We start from the raw sequence: 22,735 nt of genomic DNA on the forward strand, positions 1-22,735 counted from the left end.
AACTATTAGTTGGCATAGGCTTATAGTGATTGTGTAGTGCTTGTTTTCAATTTGATGTAATTCTAACCGCTTATAATGAAACAAAAAAAAAAAAAACAAAACCTTAGCACAAGTTTGATTGGCCAATGAGTAGCAAAAAAGAAAAAGGTTTGGTTGGCTAAATGATGAACAAACCTAGCTACCTCAATTATAGAGCGAATGTTTGTACGTACGGGAATATGGTTATAATCCCCACCAATGATTGCACTCGAACACCAAAAATGTCACACTAAATTTGAAATCCAACCTGACGCAGAACCAAATCGCAAACAGATCTTTTAGAAAGACTTGACAAAGAATATTCAGAGAATAATCATCTATTGAGATCTTTTCATATGTAAACTTGTGATTAAAATCCTCATTTATAGAAACTTTTTATATTCTCGAATTTTTGGACCTAATTTAAATCTTATAGTATAAATTGTTAGTCTTTTAATTTCTTGCTACGCAATATTCAACAATATGTACGGGAAACTCTTAAGTCCTACAATTTTTTTTCCTGAATGTCAAGGATGTGAAAATTTCTAACTTTACGCTTATTAGATTTTCCAATCTGGGTTCAGCGTGAAGCTAATGTGAACGCTTCTTTATTGCAGTAATGAATAAAAGTATTGACTGATTGACAAAAAAAGAAGAAGAAAAGATGTAAAAGCTTTGGCCTTTACGATGAATAAAATCGCTTTCATTTTGCCGAAGAATAAAAACTGATTGTCAAATTTTTCGCTGGAAACTCAATTGCATGCCATTTTAGGCATCCTGTTTTGAAAATGGAGCAGCTATGTAGGAGGCCACGAGGGCTAGGGGTAAAAAAGAAAGAATTCAAATCCTCTTGTACCACAAATATATCAATCGATATAATTTTTTGATGATTTTTTTTTTGATGTAGTCGATGCTTTTGGCAAATTTTTAAGAAAGTGAATAATTTCGATCAGTAAAATTGGCTCTGAAAGAACCCACATTGAGCTTGGACACATGGGAATGGATGCCCATTCTGATGTTTTTTTGTTGCTATTATTTATAAAATCTTATCATATCATTTGACAAAACAAAAAACATGAACGGAGAAGATCTAACCCCTAATAGAAATGCTACGAAAAATGTCCAAATTTAGTTTTCTCTTTCTTATCACAAGGTTCAAAACACCTAATAGAGCTCTAAGGGTTAGTCTGGTTGGTTGGTTGGTAGGTTTGTTCTCTATACAATTCATCAGAGTTAGATTTTAGGGTCTGAATTCCATAGTCACGATGTAAATGGCCTGCCTTGAAGCGGACCGGAAAGAGAATTAGTTAAAGTACATGCAAGCTAATCCGAACATAGACGCTTCTGATTGTCAAACACAAAAATAAAGAAAAAAAACACATCCCAATGTCGTAACACAAACATTTCTTCATCGAATACTTAAAAGGGGTATTTACTCGGCCAAAAATGTTATGCCCACAACCGTTGTGTTTGTTGTGCAACTTATTTTCTCTGCGGAGCTAATGTGTGGCGTTTTAGGGTTGGATAATCCAAAATTATGCCTAGGTAATGATGGCTTCAAATTCTTTAGTTTGAAAAGACCAATGCCTCTCGATGAGATCCACACCACAATTCACGGACCAATTTGTCAATATGTAACTTTTGCATAATATTATTATTTTTTCAATTGGTAGGAGAGATCGTTATATCATGTATAAAGTACAGTAAAACCTCCATCAAAATCCAAACAGAACATGATTCGTACGATTGATATAAGATGTTTGAAAACTACAAGTTGCTCGTGATTGATTCGAGTAAAGCTCGTTTGAGATCGACTCGCCTCGTAAACAAAGCTAACTTGCAGATGTTTAAAGCTTGTAAGTTTTCAAATCTCAAGTTAAAAACAATCAACTGTTCAGCTTGTTTAATTCTTTTCTTGAGACTGTCGTGTTCAGTTGTGTCAAACAAAGGCAATGCCACTTTCCAAGAGACTAGTTCAAACATAACAATACTTCCTCGTTCCAAAATGATTGTCCGGTCTATAAAACGAAAACTCAAAAATAATGCATTTCTTTTGAGAAAAAATTCAAATTTTTTTCATAAATTTAAAGAACTCATCGATATATAGTGAATTGTTGAAAAAAATTTAAGTTTTTCTTGCAAAATTTGTAGTATTATTTTTACGTCCTCTTTTTTCAAACCGAACAAATATTATGGGACGGAGACACTTGCTGCTTCCCTAAAAAACTGAGATCTTTCAGGTTTATACATGTGATATGTGAGAATTAATAGATTCACTTTGATTGGGTCCCGCACATCAAAATGAATCTCAATCACTAATTGCTCTTTTTGAGTACTTTCGGAGTAAATTTTTTTCGTCCTTAACATTTTTTTAGTGTGTGTGTATGTGTGTATATATCTATGGAGTATATATTATTTTTTTGCAATGAGCGACCCTCGTAAACATGGCCACCTAGAGATATATGGTAATTAGGTATGGCCAGCTTGTGTGCGTTATTTTGTCCCTACAGCCCCACCAACTTTTGGGGCGTTCGGGTGGCTCCAAGAGTTTTTCGCTCGCGAATACAGTCCGTACTAACTGGAGTACTAATTGTATCATGTTACTCCTACCCAGAAACCATAATGTCGTAGTTGCGTTACTTGGGTACTAACGAAAGTTGGTTATGAGGTTTGCGGTTGTTGGGTTTCCCTTGTTAATTAGGATTGAAGATATCGAAAACTTGAGGGACAAGGCCGGGTCCCGTAGTGTTTAGTGCGCCAATGGGAGGTACTAGGGTGTCTCGGTTTGCTCAACCACGATTCCTTCATCGTGCATATGAATCATTCAGTTTGTAGAGAGAACGTTGAATAGATACTATTATTATTCAAAAAAAAAAAAAAACTTAAATTGATCGGATTAATTTAGTTTCTTGGTCAGATAACATTAGTTGTTATATGAACATGGATGGATCGTCAGCGTATTTCAAAAAACGTATAGTGAAATTAACAAAATCTATCTTGGTCATGTAGATGTTGACGTCCAATTAACTTGATTTTGTATACAAGTGTAGCGTTTAACAAGTTCTAAAAACTAAGAATGTTTCAGATCACATGACTAAATTCTGATTAAGCAAACTGAGACGCCCTACACCCCGTAGTGCATTGACGCACCGGAATAGGGGATGCAGCCAAACAACACCCTGCAAAGCGGCCTATCCAGTTGCTCATCTTGGCAATCGATGACTCGGATTTTAATTAAGCAACGGATGGTTCAGAATTTTACGTTTTTTGTATGCGCTCAGATTCGATCCGAGCCGTCTGTACCGAGATGAACTACTAAATCGATCGCTCTACACCCGCTCGTCAGCATTCCCAGGTCCTTGACGCACCCCGGGAACCCTTGTCCAAATTTGAGAGCAAAAAGATATTTAGGTTTTTTTTGTGTATATATTTGTGTAGCATTTCCCCACCACAAAACAAAGTCCTAGTTACAATCAACGACTGTGCCCCGTCTCCCCTCAACAACCACAATTTCGGTAATACTATTAAAAATCAAAGACTGCTAACTTGAAAGCTCAATTGGACTCAAATCGATTACAGCCAAATCTATCACCGTTGATCATTCATGGACGCAGATAGATCTAGCTGTCCCGGACGGCTCTGTGACAAATGAACCGTATCCGGATAAGATACTACCATTACGGGGTGTTTCCACTAATAAAAAATACTAAAACTTAACGGATTTTATCATCGTGTTTTTACTAACAAAAAATTTTCAGCGTTTTATCGTCTCGTTTTCACTAACAAAAAAGTTTCAGTGTTTTACCGTCTCATTTCCACTAACAAAAAAATTATCAACAAAAACTCTTTTTGCTACAGTAACTCTACTCACAAACCCATCAACAACTTATTCACTACCGGAAACACCTAATAATTTCTCAACTACAAATAAAAATCTACAAATTTTTTACTACTGGAAACACCCCCTTACACTTTCTCCTATGACTAGTTAGCAAACAAAAGAAAATTGATATTCGCGCTCCACTTTTTACTGATGGCGCTTCACTTTGTTCATGTAGTTATTAGTAACTTCACGTTAAAATTGGAGCGCCATCAGTAAAACGTGAAGCGCGAAAATCAGTTTTCCAAACAAAATTCTCATTTGATTAAAGTAATTTTGATTAGGGTTTATTACACCAATCTGTCCTGAAGGTTTTGTAGAATTACGCTAAGCCCCCTTCTTCATCTAAGAAAATTCAAACACCTTCCCTTTTTAAATTCTTTTTGATATTGTAGAAACAAAACTGACTAAACATATGATGGTCTCCCTTTCAAAAAAAAAAAAAACATATGATGGTCTCTCAACCATAAATCTGGCAAGATCAACCTCCAAAGAATGATACTTCTCATCCGATGATATCACGATGGCTATCTTGTCAATTTCAACGCTTACGATACCATATTCCTTATATTAATGAGCCGGCAATAAAAGTTAAACAAGAGAATTCAGACATGGCCATGTTATACTGTCATAGTACTTACTTTTGTAACTCGTTTATTTTAGACCACCCATGGCTTCTTATTTATGTATGTCCATATATGGAGTAGGAAAGGATTCCATATTCTTTAATATTGTTCCTCCTATTTTTACCAAAATTAAATATCTATGTCAGGTTTTCTAAAATTTGTCCCTGCATTTGGAATGGTGCTCCCAGTTCGGCTACATAAGTCAACTAGTTTGTTTTTTTTTTGTCTTTATTCAAATTTTTTTCGTTTTTGTTAACTTTTCGTCAATTTTTTGGAGATTATTGTATCATCATGATAAGAAGAATTTAAAAAGTAAAAATTACGATCAAAATCTAATTTTTTTGAATAAAGACAAAAATATTTTACTCTAGCTTGGAATAAGTTAGTTTTTCAGCAATGCTATCAGTGCTACTGAATTTGGCCAACTTGTCATATCAGTGCTACTGAATTTGGCCAACTTGTCAAGCTTGTCACTTTATCTAAACCGCTTGATTGCGCCAAATGGCATCGAGCTGGTGCAGTAGTATTTGTATTTTAATTTATGACTTTCTGACGATGTAGCGCGTGTTAAAAAAATGACCTTGACAATGACATTTGGAATGAATGAGTGGACCTGCTCTAAGTGGTCGCTACTAGTGTTAAAATAAAAGAGTTCATGTATTAGTTAGAAACCCGAAAGAAAGGTCAGTGTATAACTACCCCTGCTAATTGATTTGTTCTCGTACTTTTGTTCCCTCCTTCAAAATTTGTTCCAAGTTTCTACTTGTTTCGATCGCTTCTACGCGTAGACTTGAAGTTCAAACGATCGAATAATCGTCTCCAAACTTGTTTTCTCTCACTCTCTCGCTCCTGCATTCGGAGCAAAATAAGGTCAGTTACTTTTTTCCACAACTTTAATGTGTTTTTTTTTCTTCTACTGCATGGTTTCTTCAATTTCGTTTGGGTAATTAATATATTTTGCTATTTGCATGCACTTGTTTCCATTTAAACACATTGAATTGATTCAATCAATCTACACTTTTATAAATGTGTTAGTGCCTTCCGAGCCTCCAAACCCTCAATCTTAAATTCCTGAAATTTGATTTTTTTAATCTTTAATAAAATTGAGGAGGGAAAGTTTGAGAGGGAGTAAGGTACTGGGGGTGGGTTGGGAGGGTGTTATAATACAATTCAAAAAAAGAAGAAACAAGAACAAATTAAAAACAATCAATAGTAGTCAATATAGAAATCTTTCCGCGCAGGCATAACGCTTATATGTGCCCGTTTGATTATTCAGCTTGTGCGTTATCTTGCGTTGCTATTATTATTGCTTCTTGTTGTTGATAGACGCCAAAATAGCACTTATTTCATCGAAAATACCATTTAGACAACCGATTTAAAGGAAAAGAGTTGTCTTACATAGCGGATATTTTTGAATTAAAATATCGAAAATACCGTTTCGTTGTTGATTTTTCAGCGTGATTTGTTCGGATCTGGATTCGACACTGGTTTGTGGTTGTTCGGTTTGCTAACTATATACAGAGAATTTTTCAGTATGTTTTTGTTTTGTGTATATACATACAGGGGCCGGATCCGCTAACACCTATTTTGACATCTTTTGTTTTTAGAGTCCCAACCATTTTTAATAACTTCTGTTAAAAATCAGCTCATCTTGATACCGGTAAGCCCTATTGTCAAAATTAGGGATAAATACTCATCAAGGCCTTACCGATATCACAATTAGTTGATCTAAGCGTTTAAAACATGTTTCAAACACATTAAACGGCTCCGATCATTTGCTGGGACTTTAAAAAACAAAAAACAGAATCCGGCCCCATACATACATACATATATATGTGCAAGGACGGATTCAGGAATGTAGTGTAGTGGGGGCACTTGTTAATCATAATGGTAAAAATTTATTTTTATAGTCAACCACAATAAGATCGTACAAAATTAAGGCGTGTATTACTAACTACAAAAGTTTATAATGCATATTTTAAGTTAAATTAGGTAAAAAAAATGAGCACAAAATCTCATACAAAATTTTTAAAATATGTTTTAAATGAACATCGACAAGTTTCTAGTTTTGTTAATGACTTTGTTTTACATATTTCTCTCAAACGGTTAAAAATAAAGAAAATCAAGAAAGAATAGCTCCAAATAGACAAACGGCTCATAAAGTAACAAGTATAAAATACACCATATGATGAAATTCAAACATAAAACTAATTTTGTATGTGTTTTTTCGAGATATATGCAAGTGTGTATGTTTATATATTAGCACACTTTTATAATTATGTTAATTTATACAAAAAAATAATTTTAATTTTGAGCAGAAGCACGCATTCAAGTGGGGGCACGTGCCCCTGCTTCGGTTTGTATGTGTGTGTATATATGTGTATGTGTGTGTAGTATTTCCCCATAAACAAAACGAAGTCATAGTTTTTTACTAGTATAATCAACCGCAGCCGTCTTCGAGTGCCCTGCCCCAGCATAAACAACCAAAAGATCCGATACTGCTAACTTAAAAGCTCCCTGCGATTTCAAACGGTCACAGCCAAATCTTTTGACGTCGATCATGCATGGACCCACGTAGATCTGGCTGTGAGAACGGTGCTGTGACGATCACGCCGTAACTGGATAATTACGGTGCGAACCATAAGATAAAATACTCTTCTTGGACTTTGTCAACAGGGAAAAAAACTCGATTACGTCAAAATAAAGATCAAATCAAACTCTAGCTGTTTTGGCTTATTACATCAACCTCTCCCTGAAGTTTTATAGAATTATGAATGCTAACCCTCTTTCTTCATCTAATAACATTCGAGGTTTGAATTTCAAACTCCTTCAATTCCTTCTAAAGTTCTTTTTCTTTTGTATCGTAAAAACAGGAAAAATCGACTAGAAAACCAAAGGCTCTCAAACATTACTCTTTTTTTTTTTTTTGATAATCAAAATCGCCCAAAACAAGCTACAAAGCAAGAGAAATATCTCTAGATAAAACAACAAAGATACTAAGGGAAGGGGAGGACACCCAATTAACAGGCAAAGAACCCTTCAAAGTTTCAGAAGCCACCTCATGAGCCAGGCCATTTGCATCTTTCTTGATCCAAGCACATTTAATCCCTCATTCTTGGTAAAGCTGCCTGATATCCGAAACCACTGCCATGACTTCCCAAAGGGGTACCAACTCAGAAACACTTAATTTGATGGTCATTTGGTTGTCCGATTCAATGAGAGCTCCACAAATACCCAATGCCTTGACCATTCCACACGTGGTCCTAATAGCAAGAAGTTCACCATGTAGCGAGGAGGAAATCTCAGCATTTACCACTCGTCTCTAAGGACTGCAGAACATTTAACATCTCTTCCATTTCTCTTAATAGTTACATCACAATTTATCTTCCAGCCACCATGATCCGGAGCCCTCCAGGGGGCATTAACGGCCTCAACTGTTGGGTTATCCCTATGGATCATCAAAGGGATCCTAAGATCTGAGTACTCACGAAGTGACTCAACGGCCCTCCTCATGGTAATCTCAGGATCAACAGGATTGCTATCGAAAATGAAGTCATTTCTTGCCTTCCAAATCTGCCATCCAATCATTAACACCTTTCCAAGAAACCCCATAAGTTGAGCACCCTTCAAAATTTCCATCACTTGTGAAGTCCATCTTAAAACAAAAACCGGATGACCATGATCCACGTCAAGGCAAACATTGCATCCAAACCACACCGCTCTAGCCCAGTTACAGTCAAATAGCAAGTGTTTGATAGTCTCGTCAAATCTGCCACATATTGGACAAGTTCTGGAAGATCCACAATTTCTACGCACTAGGTTTTCCTTTGTAGCAAGACTGTTACTGCACGCCCTCTACCAAAAATGTCTCACTTTGTATGGAATATCCACCTTCCAAATTACAGCCCATAAACTCTTATCTGGAATAAAGAAAGATGAGGGACTCTTTTGATCCTTACCCTTCATTTGCACAGCCAAGTGGTACCCAGACCTGACAGAATAAACTTCATCTCTAGTATGGTGCCAAACCAGAGAATCCTTTCTTTTAAACTGCGAAATCGATATGGCAGTGATTGCAAGCATCTCCTATTGAGAAACAGTCTCCTTTAGCACATCCCTTCTCCAAATCTCCCTGTCTTGATCTATGACATCAGCCACCACATAAACATTACAGCCTTGTGGCTTTGGAGTTGCTACTTTGAACTTTATCAAAGTCGAAATCCACTTATCTTCCCAAAAGTTGATAGACTCCCCATTCTGCACTTGCCATCTAAGCCCTTTTTCCAGCACCTCCCTTCCGTGCAGCAAGCTTTACCACACCCAAGTTGGCAAGGTCAATTCCCAAAGAACGATTTTATCACCTCCGATGGGATTATGAGAGGCTATCCTATCTCGCTCAACAGCCATCTTAATTCCTTTCGTTTACGAGCCGTCCATAAAATGTTGACCAAAGAATTCGGACATTGCCATTTCATCTTATCAAAGCGCTGCTTTTATAGTACTTTTGCAACTCATTTGTTTTAGACATCCCTTGAATTCTTATTTATGTATATCTATATATGGATCATTTCATATCTTTATGTTCATTCTTCTCTTATCAAGTTTAAACTTATATGTCAAATCTCTCTCTGTTTGTCTTTTTTTTTTTTTCTATTGTCTTCTCATCTTGAATGACGTCTCAATGAATTAGAGTAGTTTTTTTTGTCGAAGCAAAAATTAGAAAAGTTAAAAATTTACACTTAAAATCTCATTACAACTTACTCTGTAAAAAGTATATGAACATTTATATTGCTGCGAAGTTAAAAATGCACGTAAGATGAGGAAGGGGTCATAATAAGATATTTGGTGTGTGAATTTAGAAGAAAGGGTGTGGATATCTTGCCACACCTTTGGGTATGGTCTGGTACATAACTTTTCAAAAGGAAACTGGTACCATATCGGCCATTTTAGTAGAGCCATACTATTTTACCTAATAAAAAAAGAGTAAATTTTTATTTTCAAGGTGATACTAAAAATAGTAGACGATTCATTAAAGCTAACTTGCTAGAGAATCATAGAAGTTGATATGCCTAATGTTGTTTCCTTAGTGAGATGAAATGATGTAGCATTATCCAATCCTTAAATATAGCTAGAGAATACTAATCAACTAGACTAGTTCAATAATTAAATTATGCACCACATACACTTAAGAAATTTACAACAATAAATTCACAACCATGCTTAAAGTTTCATCAATACGAACACCTACCGTATTAGTTAATAGAAGAGATACCATACTCTGCACAATATTCCAAACCTGGGGATGGTGATGTGCAGCCATCTGTTTGGCAATCTAACTGTCCAAATCTCATCTCCACCGGATCAAAAAAAAAAATCTCATCTCCACCGTCCGAGCATTCAAGCCGTTCATTGCCAAGATAAAATTTGGACCGTTGAATTGCTAAATAGACGGCCCAAATATGCACAGAAGAATGCACAGCACGGTGTTGTACAACACCTCCCCCGGGTTCGTTTTGAAGCTCCCATCATTACTACTCCATTTAAACGACATCGCTCCCAAGCGATCAGTATCATTTCAGAAACCGTAAACCAGTTCCATGTATTTATCAGAAACCCCAGGTAGGCTAGTGTAATTAGCCCGCTTAATTAAACTTTTCGCCTTCAAAAAATGCGTTCCAGGTTTTCTACTAGTCTTGTTCCAACCGCTTCCAAGCGTAGTCTTCAAGTTCAAACGACCCAAAAGTCTTTCTTCCCCAAGCACTTTCCTGCTCTCTCTCTCTCTCTCTCTCTCTCTCTCTTTCCCACGCTTTCTCGCACATTCCGACGAAACTGTCTTCCAGCAAAAAAAACAAGGTCAGGTCCGTTCTGTTCCGTAACTTCCGTTCTCCACAACCGCTTGCTTTGCTGAAATTGACAGCGTTTATTTTCTACTGCATGTTTTGGTACTATCTTTTTGCTGTTTGCACTTGTTTGTGTTTTTGTTAATTCACTGAAATAGAAGCTACGCATTTGTACTTAGTTGCTGATTATCAGTTCGATTTGTTCCGATCTGGCTTAGACACTGTTTTCGTACTCAAATTACTGCATTCGGTGATGTTATGCGAAGTAAATGCTGCGATGGAGTTGTGGAGTGCGATGGGATGAAATTAAGTGGATAATTGTGTTTTTTGTAGGAATTTTATGGCTGAATTATTATAGTTTTATTTTTAGTAATTTGGACCTTCGTTTGTTTGTTTGTTTGTTTGTTTTTTTTTTTTTTTCCTGCTTGAAAATAATTGTAGTCGAAAGGACTTTTTTCGGTCAGAAATTCTGTAGGTCGTCCCAGAGTTTCCACTTGATTTTAATTAGGGCTGCAAATGAACTGAGCTCCTCACGAGCAGCTGGTTGCTCGGCTTGTGAAGGCTTGGCTTGACTAATTTAGTAATCAAGCCGAGCTCGAGTTCAAGTTTTAGGCTCGTTTAGTAACCGAGCTGAGCTCAACACTCAAAAGCTTGGTTCGGCACTCAAAAGCCCGACTTGTTCAAAAGAGGCTCATTAAGTAAATTAGTCGGACTCGGCTCGTTAACGGCTCGCTCATTTGCATACTAGCCGACCTTGAGCTCGAGTTTTAGGTTCGTTTAGTAAACGAGTTGAGCTCAAATACTACGAAGCTTGGCTTGTTTGCACCCCTAATTTTATCCAAAGGGCTTGCTTGCAGGAGGTCGCAAGGTCGAATCTTATACAGGCCAAACGTTGCAAACCTTGGGGCCACTAGAGATTTGCCCGGTCGTTAACTACAAGGCCCCGAGATTAGGCGAGGTGCGCGCAGGCTGGCCTGGACACGCGGTTATCACAAATGGTAAAAGAAGTTTCCACCTGATTTTGAGGGATCCAGTGTGGATCTTATGAACAATAGTGTCTAGCGTATTACTAGGTCTTCTTGTTCATTTTCTTTTTGATTTTTAAATCGTGTTAAGGGTATATACTTGTTTCTTCCATTTTACCATCCGCTTTGCATGTTGGTTTTTTTAGTTAATTTTGTATTGTGTCAGTTTAATTTAGACATTTAGGTTTTATGTTTAAACATTTGGAAGAACATGAAAAGTGGAATTTCAAAGTGAATTATGTTGTCTGCTTCTAGCTTTCTACTGGTTGTATAAGCTTTTCTTTTGATAAATGCTTCTTTAGTGATCCATGAGGAAATCGGATGTCTAGGCTGCCCTTGCTTGAACTGATTATTTGCTAGGCTTTTATTTAGCAACTCTTATGACAATGTTCACTGCCTTTTTGCCCCTGTAAACACAGATTCTATTGGACTCGAAGACTGAACTTCTGAGGAAAGAAAAAGATTTCCTGAAAATAAATCGAGGGATTCAAAATTCTCTGGCACCAAAACATGCGCACACTACTGGTTCAAATTTCCTGCACTTTTAGTTCATTAAAGTACATTGTTGCAGTTTCTTTTTTTCCAACGTTACCATATCCATTAATACTCTTGATGGATGCTCAAGTTCGCAAGTATTCAATGAGCTTCTTAGTTTTTTTAGTAATTATCTTTTTATCACCATAGACAAGATGTGAACGATTTAGCTCAAAACAAGCACCCTTAGAGTCACTCGTGTACCTAATCTGAACATCTAAATATTACCACAGCTTGGTGGCTTGGCAAAGGAGTAAACAAAAGAAAATGTATGGCATAAGAAAGTGTAGGGACTTAACTTTAATAGCAGCCAGCAAATATACCCTACAAGCACTTAACAGGAGATCCATCCAACCAAATGCACTATACTTGTCGATCAGTACAATTCCAATGAATATGATAAATTAGTACATCTTAAAAATCAAACCCCCAGGAGTTGGCGCAATGGTAGTTTCTTGGCAATCAGGGGTGTCAAGAAGCCTTTGGTCTGGGGTTCGCTCCCACTCACGTGCCATGCTTCTATGTTGGGCAAGTCGAAGGCCCGGCTTTAAATAGTGTTAGACTGCTTTTCCACCATCTCTTCTTAAAACCATTTCTTAAAACCATTGGTACTAGGGAGGGTTTCAATTAAGTTTTTCATGGTATTCGATATCGCACCCACAAGTCTATTAGAGCGGTCGTAGGGAGTGGCATTGTGTAACCAAATCCGTTGGGGCGTTCCGAGCCCAACAATCCCTTTCTCACGATGACGCTCCCGCGACTCAAACCCATGACTTTTTGGCTCTGATACCACTTTTCGGATTGCTTTTCCGCCATCTCTCCAGATTGGTTTTAGGAGAGATGGTGGAAAAGCAGTTAGACAAGTGGTACGATCATTTGGCGTGACATTAGGTAACCAAATCCATGGGCGCACTTTGGGCCCAACAACTAGGGCCCCTACTAGTAGATGGTGGGATAGGTACTAGGTTAGTCTGTTCATTGGGCTGGATACCGGGTTATCAAACACAAAGTACTTTACAAAAATCATGGCTGAATAACCTACTTATTTTTAGATATTGGATATTGGAAAAAAGGGAAGGAAAAAGAAGAAGAAAAGAATCAAATATAGTATGGACCTGAAGAATGGAAGAGGATCAAGGAGGCGAATGTGTTCTACCTCTAGCTCAGTAGTTGCTGTTGCGGTGAGAACTTGCTTGAATTTAAATGTAGGGCATTGCCTTTTTCTAGGGAAACATCAATTGTCTCTAATATAAGTTAGCATAGGAGTACTTAAGCCAGTCCTTCCCATGGCTTATTTTCTCAACTGGTACAAATAAGCATTTAGGAGTGAATTCTTCATGTTTGTTTTTCTTTGTTTAACTAGAAGAGACTAATTGTCGATATCCAACTCTGTTTGCAGTCTATTTGTCATTTCATATGCTAAGTTTCTATTATGACTGGAAGTATCTTTTTGTTGTCCACTCTTTACAGGATTGGAACTTTACAGAGAAAACCTTTGAAGGGTGTTTGTTGGACTGGAGGGTTGAGCAAGATATTCCTCATCAGAGGATGCATTGTGAATCTCATTGTTGACATTTGATTCAGAACAATTGAGTTGGATATTGCATCTGGAAAGCCATTCTAGAAAACATAAGTAGTTATTCTTCAATACAGCAGACTTAGCATTGTAGGATCTAGGATGTTCAACATAAAGTGTTCAAATGGGTTTTTTGAATTTAGGATCTTGTTCAGTTCACGCTGAGGAAATTCAGCTGTATGGTAAAACTACACCTTGTGTTCACGACTTTTTAATGGGGGGCTGATTCATTGGAGCTTTCTTGGCATGGCAGTTGGTGATTTATTATTTCTTTACGTGTAACCACTGATGCTGCATAAGGGTGTTTCATCAGAAATGAAGAAATGGTACGTAGGTGTTTTAGTTGCATCCTTGTTTATGTTGGTCATTCTTCTGAGGTACGGAATCACGAAGTATCCTGTCAGCGAAAATTATCTTACAAGTTCCTTCGCCCCCAATAAAACTAAGCCTCTTGAATGGATCAATTCTGGAGCTCCACCTGCAGTTCAGAATCCAGAGAATGGTTCTCAGGTGGTTCCTGCCGATACCATAATCTCCGCTCTTTTTGCTCAGAGAAACCTCTCCAATGAAGGGAAGCAAACTTTGCAAACATGGAACCATCTGAAACACTTAATAGAAAATGCTCATGTATTACCTAATGCAATAAAGGCAACTAAGGAAGCTGGACATGCTTGGAATGACCTTATGGCTTCGGTTGAAGCAGAAAGGCTTGCATATGGAAATGAAAGTTTCCATAGGAAAGGAAAAGAGAAACAATGTCCTCATTTTCTGAGTGAAATGAATGCCACAGGGCTTGATAATAGTGGTTTTAAGTTGCAGGTTCCATGTGGTCTGACTCAGGGTTCTTCCATTACGGTTATTGGCATTCCAAGTGGTCTTCTTGGTAATTTTCGGATTGACCTTACTGGGGAACTACTTCCAGGGGAGTCAGATCCACCCATTATATTACATTACAATGTTAGGCTTCATGGTGATAAGATAACTGACGGCCCTGTAATTGTACAAAATACATGGACTGCTGCTCATGACTGGGGTGAAGAGGAGCGTTGCCCTTCTCCTGACCCGAAGAAGATTAAGAAAGGTAGAGCAACCTGTCGTAATTTTTTCCATTTCTTCGGTGACAATGAACTTTTGCGGCATTATTGCTTCCTAAATTGAGATGCAATTGACATGTATTTCCTGCATGTTGCGTAGAATCATTTAAAGGGATTCATTCTTTATAGTCAGAGATAGTCCTTTTTCCTTTATGGAAATCACATGAAAATTTTTGTTATTGAAGGTAGCCATTCCGTTATCAAAAAGAAGGTAGCAATTCAGATTGAACTCGGTGGTCTGTAACATAGGTAGACGGTAGAAGATTTCGGGGTGCCTAACCATCTTTTGTACCTATCATGTTGGCAGTGTATTTGAAATGGCAGAGTAGTTTTATTTATTTTACGTTTTTTAGTGCTAGCTTAAAAGCTAGTATTTTTACTTTACTTCAGAGCATTTGAGCGGATTTGACAAATGGGTAATAGCTTATATGTATATGCAAATGCCATTTGCTGGATGAATTAGTCATGTGTTTCTCTTACATCTCATAGTAATCTTTTTCCGTCTTCACAGCATTTGAGCGGATTTGACAAATGGGTAATAGGCTAATAGCTTATATGTATATGCAAATGCCATTTGCTGGATGAATTAGTCATATGTTTCTCTTACATCTCATAGTATTCTTTTTCCGTCTTCACAATCTTATGGACTCTGATGGGTTTTGCCTGGATCAATTTTGCAGTTGCTTCTCTTTGTTACGTCTCCTGTGTTTTGTTTTGAATAAGTTATGATAACTGTCTTCTAATTTTATGTTACAGTGGATGAGTTGGAACAGTGCAACAAGATGGTGGGAAAAGATGATAACCGGGTCTTGGCAGTTGGTACACACTCCAATGATTCGAGAAAGTTTGTCTCCGACGGATCTAAAACAAAAACATATTTTCCATTCAAGCAGGGTTATCTGTCTGTTGCAACACTTAGAGTGGGAACAGAAGGAATCCAGATGACAGTCGACGGAAAGCATATTACATCTTTTACTGTTCGCGAAGTAATTTTTCCCTCTTTAATCGATTGCTATTTAGTTTTTTTGCAAAGATGTATATTTGTTCCCCTTTCCTTTTTTTGGTTTATTTATTTGCTTTCTTGGCTGGTTATCTTTTCAGAGTTTGGAGCCATGGCTGGTCAGTGAAGTAAGAATTTCAGGAGACATTAAATTAATATCTGTCGTTGCTAGTGGTTTACCAACATCAGAAGATACAGACCACATAATTGACTTAGATGCACTCATATCACCACCGCTTCCGTATCGAAAGCCATTGGATCTCTTCGTAGGTGTTTTCTCCACAGCAAACAATTTTAAACGTAGGATGGCTGTTCGGAGAACATGGATGCAGTATCCTGCAGTGCGGTCTGGGGCAGTTGTTGTGCGATTTTTTGTTGGTTTGGTGAGCATTACGATTGCCCTTATTTTTAGTGCAGTTGCTGTGTGATTTTTTGTTGGTTTGGTTTGGTTTGTGAGCGTTTATAAATTACTAAACTGTGTGTACAGGCAGAGAACACTACCCATAACTCGTTTTTTGTGGTGCTGTGACTGCAATAAGAATAGTTCAGGTTCTTCCCTGGAAATGTCATTCGTCAAACAACCTTTTTTTGACATATTTTGTAATAAGTAACTAGCACAGTAGCTTGTTGGAATCCCACAATTTAAAATCCATCTTGTTATGAAAGACAATGTCCCCTCACTAATAGCAAGGAGCTCCTAAAGTGGTGCCACTCCCACCGTGGGAGCCCCCTCCTGCACTTTCCAACTAAGGAGCTTGACAGGAGCCTGCTACCATCAAGACGGGAGCTTGCTCCTTACGAAGATGGGAGCTTTTGTATGATCTTTGTATAGAAAAACAGGGATTTACCACTTGGCTTTATTAGTTGGTCTTTGATGAACTCATATATCTAGCCCATGTCACTCTATCTTCAAAAGAAAACCATAGATTGTAACACTAGCCCATTTCTTACACTTATGGTTATTTTGGCCCATATTTTTACTTCCTAAAGTGATTGTATTTTTAAAGTGAATACTCTATGCTACTCCCTCCATCCCATTTTGTTTGCTCTTTATGGAGTTTCCACTTTTATGGAGTCCTCTTAAAATTGTTGAGATTTTTACAATTCCCCTTCAAAACCAAATGCAAACCCATGCAATTTAAGTCTGACCACACTTTTTATGGGGTAAAATAGGAAAGTTTCTTTGTTTGGGTTGCTATTTTTGGAAATGAAGCAAACATTGGGACGGCTCAAAATGGACAGATGAGCAAACACCATCAGACAGGGGAGTACATTATTTCCCCAATATATTTACACGCTCCCAACGTTGGGAGCTTCTATATTCTCCCACTCCTCTCCTGCTTTGTGCAACTAAGCCCTCAGCATGTGTAGTAGGCCAGGAGCTAGCTAAGAATGAGATTGGTAAAGCAGACACATTAGGATTAAATGGGAGTCATTTATTTTTCTTAAAGTGTTTTTTACCTAACACGGAGCTTTGAGCCATTGGACTAGCTACTGAGCACCTCTTATCAGTTAATTCTTGTGTTGGCTGCTTTGATGCTTAGCTGCAGTTAGCAATGGTGCTAACATCTGACGTCAATTCTTGGTCCCTAGCAAATTTTGAGAAATAGGCTGGCTGTACTCACTTGTGGGCTAACAGCTGACCATAGACCTTAGCTTGTCCTATGCACATGCTCTCATGTGTGGGTCCTCTGTTTTCTTGATTTATCCATCCGACTGAGTCATTGAGACACAAAGACGGTGCTTTTGCCCTCAGGATCTGATCTGCAGGGTTCCTTATTTTTTTTTGGGTGAAAAATTTAAGATTCATTTTCCTTGTCAGTTTCAGTCTGTCCAGTAGAGTGATATTAGAAATCCTAGTAGCCCTTTTTCCACATGCATCTGCAATCGGGCAATTTCTGATCTCCAGGGCATGACTTGATCTCAGGTCCTCAATTCTTGTAGCATAGTCCTGCCTATCTTGTGTACTCTTCGAATTTTGTCGTTCTTATTATTACTTTCTCTGTTTTGTGAAAATCTGCAGATGAAAAGTACTTGTCTGTAACTGAATTTGAGTTGTATTGCAATTTTCAGCATAGAAACCAGATGGTGAATGATGAGCTTTGGAATGAAGCACAGACATATCACGACATACAGCTGATGCCGTTTGTAGACTACTACAGCTTGATCACCTGGAAGACTCTAGCTATCTGCATCTTTGGGGTAAAGTGCTGTATTTCCTATTTTCCCTAACAAGGAGAATTCTCAGTTTGCCTCAACGTTATTGATATCATCTCTTGGACAGACTGAGGTGGTCTCCCCGAAGTTTGTCATGAAAACTGACGATGATTCATTTGTTCGGGTGGATGAAGTGCTGGCTTCTTTAAATAGGATAAATGTGATTCATGGGTTGCTTTATGGTCTCATTAATTCAGATTCCCAACCTCATCGGAATCCTGATAGCAAGTGGTATATTACCAATGAGGTACCTATTTCACAACTTTAACATACTTACGATTCATTTTCTGCTGGCGGGATTTTATTTGGAATGAGTAAGCTTGCTTCTTATTTCCTTTCTGAGAAAAATCAAACTCCCAGATACAGGATAAACCAATTTTTTTGACTGACTGTAGTGTATTATGGTCTGAACCATAGTATCAAATGCTACATATAAAGTAGAAATTAGGGATATCATATGATTTATAGTTCGTGAATGATTCTTAGTTATTTGCATTTGTCTCAGTATTTGTAAGACATTCAGTTGAAAATTGTTGCGTCATTTTGTCCGAACTGTAATGTAAAATATCCACATATTTCGTCAATAAACAAATATGGCTTGCGGATGATGGCTAGCCATATGGTAACTGCTAATTCTAAATGCGTGGTTCCCAATTGTAAGAAGGCCGACTGTGTAAACTGTAAGAAAAAAGTAAGAATTATGCCTGAACCCTGAACTTGTCTTGCCTCATTTTGCCTTGCTGAAAATGCATAATCAATTCATGCTTAGCTGATAGGTACCTTGAGAGTTGAGACATCTTAACTGGCCATCGAAACCGAGCTTATTTGATGAAGTGGAAGCTTGTGAAGACCCCAAAATAAAAATATAAACGAGTCTCAAATACATTTATAGATCAAAATCCTTTTCTAAACTTGTTTAGTGTAAGGATACGCTGGAATAAAGACATCAATCATTTTTTGATTCCTCAAAATACCTAAGAATTTGGAAAATTAGTGCGATTACCACTCTTATAGTTATTAATCAAAGCTTAAAACTCGTTGCCTGAAGGGCTACAATCTTCTTTGTAACAAATAAGCTAGACCTAATTGTTGTCAAACAAGAAACCGCTAGAAAAGGAAAATTAAAGTAACCTAAATAGGAAATAGGTGATTTTGGTATATACTTATTCAAGTCATGCAATATTAACAGACATTGTACTTATCCAACATAACTAAAAATTAGCATATATAATTCCTAAAATCATGCTGGCATCATTCTCGCCCACTCAGAAAATGTTGTCCTCGAGTTGCAATTGCAGGAAATAACCTGAAATGCTTGCGTTTGTTCACCTTGTACTGGCGATTAATTTTCTGAAACATGAATTTCAAGGAAGAGACTTGCAAAATGAATGGACTTTCCTTCAATAAGTTTATCCATCTTGCTCAAAGCTCCAAACCCATGGTCTCACACTTGCAGACCCATCCAAACTCTTTTGCTCCGTCAAGTGCTTAAACCCAACAACTTATGAAAGGATCTACGTGCAAGGCCATCAACTTGACTTCGAGTTATGAGTCCAATTAGCATAATAGAGCTTAGATTGGCTTCGTCAGTAGATTTTGTGCCGATAGATGAAGGAACTTTTTCACCTTTGGATGGTTCCTCGACAAAAATATTGGCGGTGTAAATCAATCCACAATTGAATCCGAAATAATCTTTGATGTAAAAGGCCACTTAACCGTAATACTTCCTCCTCCAATATGAAATAAAAGAGATTACTACTCTTAATAATTTAATTAATGAAAATGTGAAACTCTACCTAAAGCGCTACAATTGTATTTATAATAAGGGAAATTTATATAAATGGTCCTCATAGTTTCATCCGAGTCTCATTTTTGTCGTCCAAGTATCAATTGCTACTCTTTTGACCTTCAAGTTTGGTTTTTGTACCAAATTGGTCCAATTGATAACTTATGTCTGCCAAACTGGACGGAAAAAATCAGATTGATGGCGGTTTGGACGTTGCAGTTCATCCCAAGTTGGTCCAATTGATAACGTCTGCCCTCAATCTGATTTTTTTCAGCCAGTTTGGCTGAGAGACGCCATCAATTGGACCAACTTGGTACAAAAATCAAACTTGAAGGTCAAAAGAGTTGCAATTGATACTTGGAGGACGAAAATGAGACTCGAATGAAATTAGGAGGGCTATTTCTATAAATTTCCCTTATAATAAACTAGATCTAATTGTTGTCAATCAAGAAACCTGTAAAAAAAATAAAATCAACCTAAATAGGAAAATGAAATAAAATGATTTTTGTCATTCTAACATAACATTAAGACCAACATACGTAAAAATTACTAAAATCCTGAACTCACGCCTGCATCATTATGCTTAAAATTTCCTGTTGAAGAGGGATTTACTCAGTTATTAGTGGGGCTCATCCCTATTCTTTTTTTTTATTCTTTATTCACTTTTGGTGTTATAATGGAAGAGCTGTAAATCAAGTAAGAATCTCTTCTTTTTAATCACTCACTCTCGCCCTCTTATCTATGTCGGTTAAGGAATGGGCTGACGCGAAGTACCCTCCTTTTGCTCATGGCCCCGGCTATGTTGTGTCAAGTGACATAGCAAAGGCAGTCTGCAAGAAGCATAAAAAAGGCCGCTTGAAGGTAAGGAAAATAGTACTCCTCTCTCTTTCTCCCTAAAATTTACCTCGTGTTCTTTCTGTTATGAAGGGTGGAACCCTTCTTATCGTGTGTGGATTTTCTTTGGAATATCTAAGTCTACCCATATGCGTGTTTGATACTACAGATGTTTAAACTGGAGGACGTGGCAATGGGCATGTGGATTGCTGATGTGCAAAAGGGTGGTTTGAAAGTAAGATACGAGAAGGACGAGAGGATCTTTAACGAGGGGTGTAAAGATGGTTATGTTGTTGCTCACTACCAAGGTCCGAGGGAGATGCTCTGTCTGTGGCAGAAACTTAATGAAGGAAAGCGTGCCAAATGCTGTGGCGAATGATTACCGTAGTTACACATCCATGTGGATTTTGGTAGCTACATGGCAGGGAGATAGTGATTGCTGGAATGAAACAGAGATTCAACTGATCAGGGATAGAGAAGGTGCAGTGGGGCGTCAGTTATATGGAGGTGGTAATAACCATTTTGTAAGTAGGAATGAGAATTCGAGGTAGCGAATCGTATAGGTAGGTTAGTTTTTAGAACCTGTGACGATGATCCACAGTTCCACGGCATGGTGGATCTGTAGTATACGTGTAGAGAGAGAGAGAGAGAGAGAGAGAGAGAGAGAGAGAGAGAGAGAGAGAGTTTTGCGTTGTATAGAGTAATCACTAATAGCATGTTACATAGGGCGACACAGCGATGTTGATTACATTTTTTAGCTTCTATTTGATGCATCCCCTTCTATATCGAACTGTACTGTGGTCTTCAACATTCAATATGCAAAGCAAAGATCTCCGGTCGTTGAGATTGACTATTGGACGCTCCTTGCGAGAAGTGTGATGGACTAGGGGGTGTTTGGGAGCCACATTTTTGCCTTTTCCAATTCTACTTTTCCTATTTTGGGTGTTTGGCTGCAAGACACAAAACTCATTCTATGAGAATGAGTTCTCTAATTTGAAGAATGGAGAAGAGAAGAGAAAAAGAGGTCAGGAGGAGTTTTTCCCATTCTCGTTTTCCAATTTTCGTTTTCCAGCCACACAATTTTACATCCCTACCCTCTCTGTTTTTCCATAATTCCTCAAAACCCTCATCTGAACTTTATCCTCTCCACTGCAACTTTTATTACTCACATCTTCCACCACACAACACAAAGAGAGACCAGGAGCAGAAGACTAGAGAAGTTTGCCAATCTACACACTCACCTTCGCCCATCTCTAAATGTCTTGAAATCGCCCATCACTTACTGATTTGTGTATGAGACTAGTCAAAATTTGGGTGCCCTATTCTTTCTTTTGTTCTGGAAATTAGACATTGTACTGTTTGGTTTGGGGATTGATTTGTTTTGTGGGTATCTGCTGTTTTCTTCTTGTTTGGTTTAGGGATTGATTGGATTTCACATGAAAGGGTATCTTCTGTTCTTCTTGTTTTCTCTTCTTCGTGTGGAGGCCTCTTTTTTTTTTTCCTTGGAGTAGAAAGATTTTGATTAGCTAGAATTTTTATGGGAAACAAGCTCGTTATTTTGCAATTATTCGATTTAACTTAATTGTTACTTTAGATTAAAAATCAAAAGATTGTTGGAGGAAAGAGTGAAAAATACTTGAAACAATAAAAACATAATTAAAAAATAGTTTGAGACTTTCACTAATGAAGAATAAAGCAATTTCAAAATAAAACATAAAAAAATTAGATTAAAATATTATTTATAACCATTATTAATAACAGGGGCAACATAGTAAAAAATCAATCAATAATTCATTTGCATTCCATATCTCCCAAACACTACTCCTGCTGCAAAATGCATTTTGTACATATCATCCAAACACTCTATCAAATACAAAATACATTCTGATCATAATCTCAAAAGTCAAAAAGACAAAAAGTTGAAAATGAAAAGCCAAAAAGTAGGCTCCCAAACACCCCCTATCAGACAAGTGATAAACTTGAATGGTTTCTTGGCCATTTTTTCCGTTCTGATTTTATGAAGTTGGTACTTCAGAGTTCAGAATTGATTTTCTTGGTCTTATTGGATCGAGGTCCATTGGATATGTTTTGTTTCCATCCCATGGACGAAATCCCTTGGGTGTTCTTTTTTTTTTTTTTTGATTTTTGAACCTAAAATCCTTTGGTGTGTGGAAAACTATGCATTCTAACAGCTAGGCTGGGTAAAGACACTGTTTCGATATAGAAGATTTGACCTCGGAATTAGGTGCACGGTGACTTGATTCTGGGAGGTGGGATAGGAAGATATTTTCTTGCAATCCTGCAA

The 22,735-nt window shown here is 37.5% G+C and overlaps 1 protein-coding gene across 7 annotated transcripts; it reads left to right on the forward strand.

Moving 5' to 3' along the window:
- Window positions 1–5,199: 5,199 nt before the first annotated feature.
- Window positions 5,200–21,220, forward strand: LOC131310451 (beta-1,3-galactosyltransferase GALT1). Of its 7 annotated transcripts, none has more exons than XM_058337457.1 (9): window positions 10,225–10,377; window positions 11,809–11,914; window positions 13,394–14,580; window positions 15,350–15,579; window positions 15,695–15,976; window positions 17,667–17,795; window positions 17,878–18,057; window positions 20,350–20,457; window positions 20,600–21,220. In XM_058337457.1, exons 3-9 carry the CDS (start codon window positions 13,788–13,790, stop codon window positions 20,807–20,809), a joined length of 1,932 nt encoding a protein of 643 aa, XP_058193440.1. In that variant the 5' UTR covers window positions 10,225–10,377; window positions 11,809–11,914; window positions 13,394–13,787; the 3' UTR covers window positions 20,810–21,220. The 7 variants fall into 7 exon arrangements, 5 of the variants coding, with proteins under 5 accessions (XP_058193442.1, XP_058193440.1, XP_058193443.1 ...); XR_009195216.1 differs by lacking the exon at window positions 11,809–11,914 and having other exon boundaries at window positions 10,239–10,382; window positions 20,600–21,062; window positions 21,095–21,220; XR_009195215.1 differs by lacking the exon at window positions 11,809–11,914 and having other exon boundaries at window positions 10,239–10,382; window positions 20,600–21,062; window positions 21,099–21,220.
- The last annotated feature ends 1,515 nt before the right edge of the window (window positions 21,221–22,735 follow it).

Source organism: Rhododendron vialii, chromosome 12a (genome assembly GCF_030253575.1).
Source record: "Rhododendron vialii isolate Sample 1 chromosome 12a, ASM3025357v1".
In the NCBI taxonomy this organism is placed as follows: Eukaryota; Viridiplantae; Streptophyta; class Magnoliopsida; order Ericales; family Ericaceae; genus Rhododendron; species Rhododendron vialii.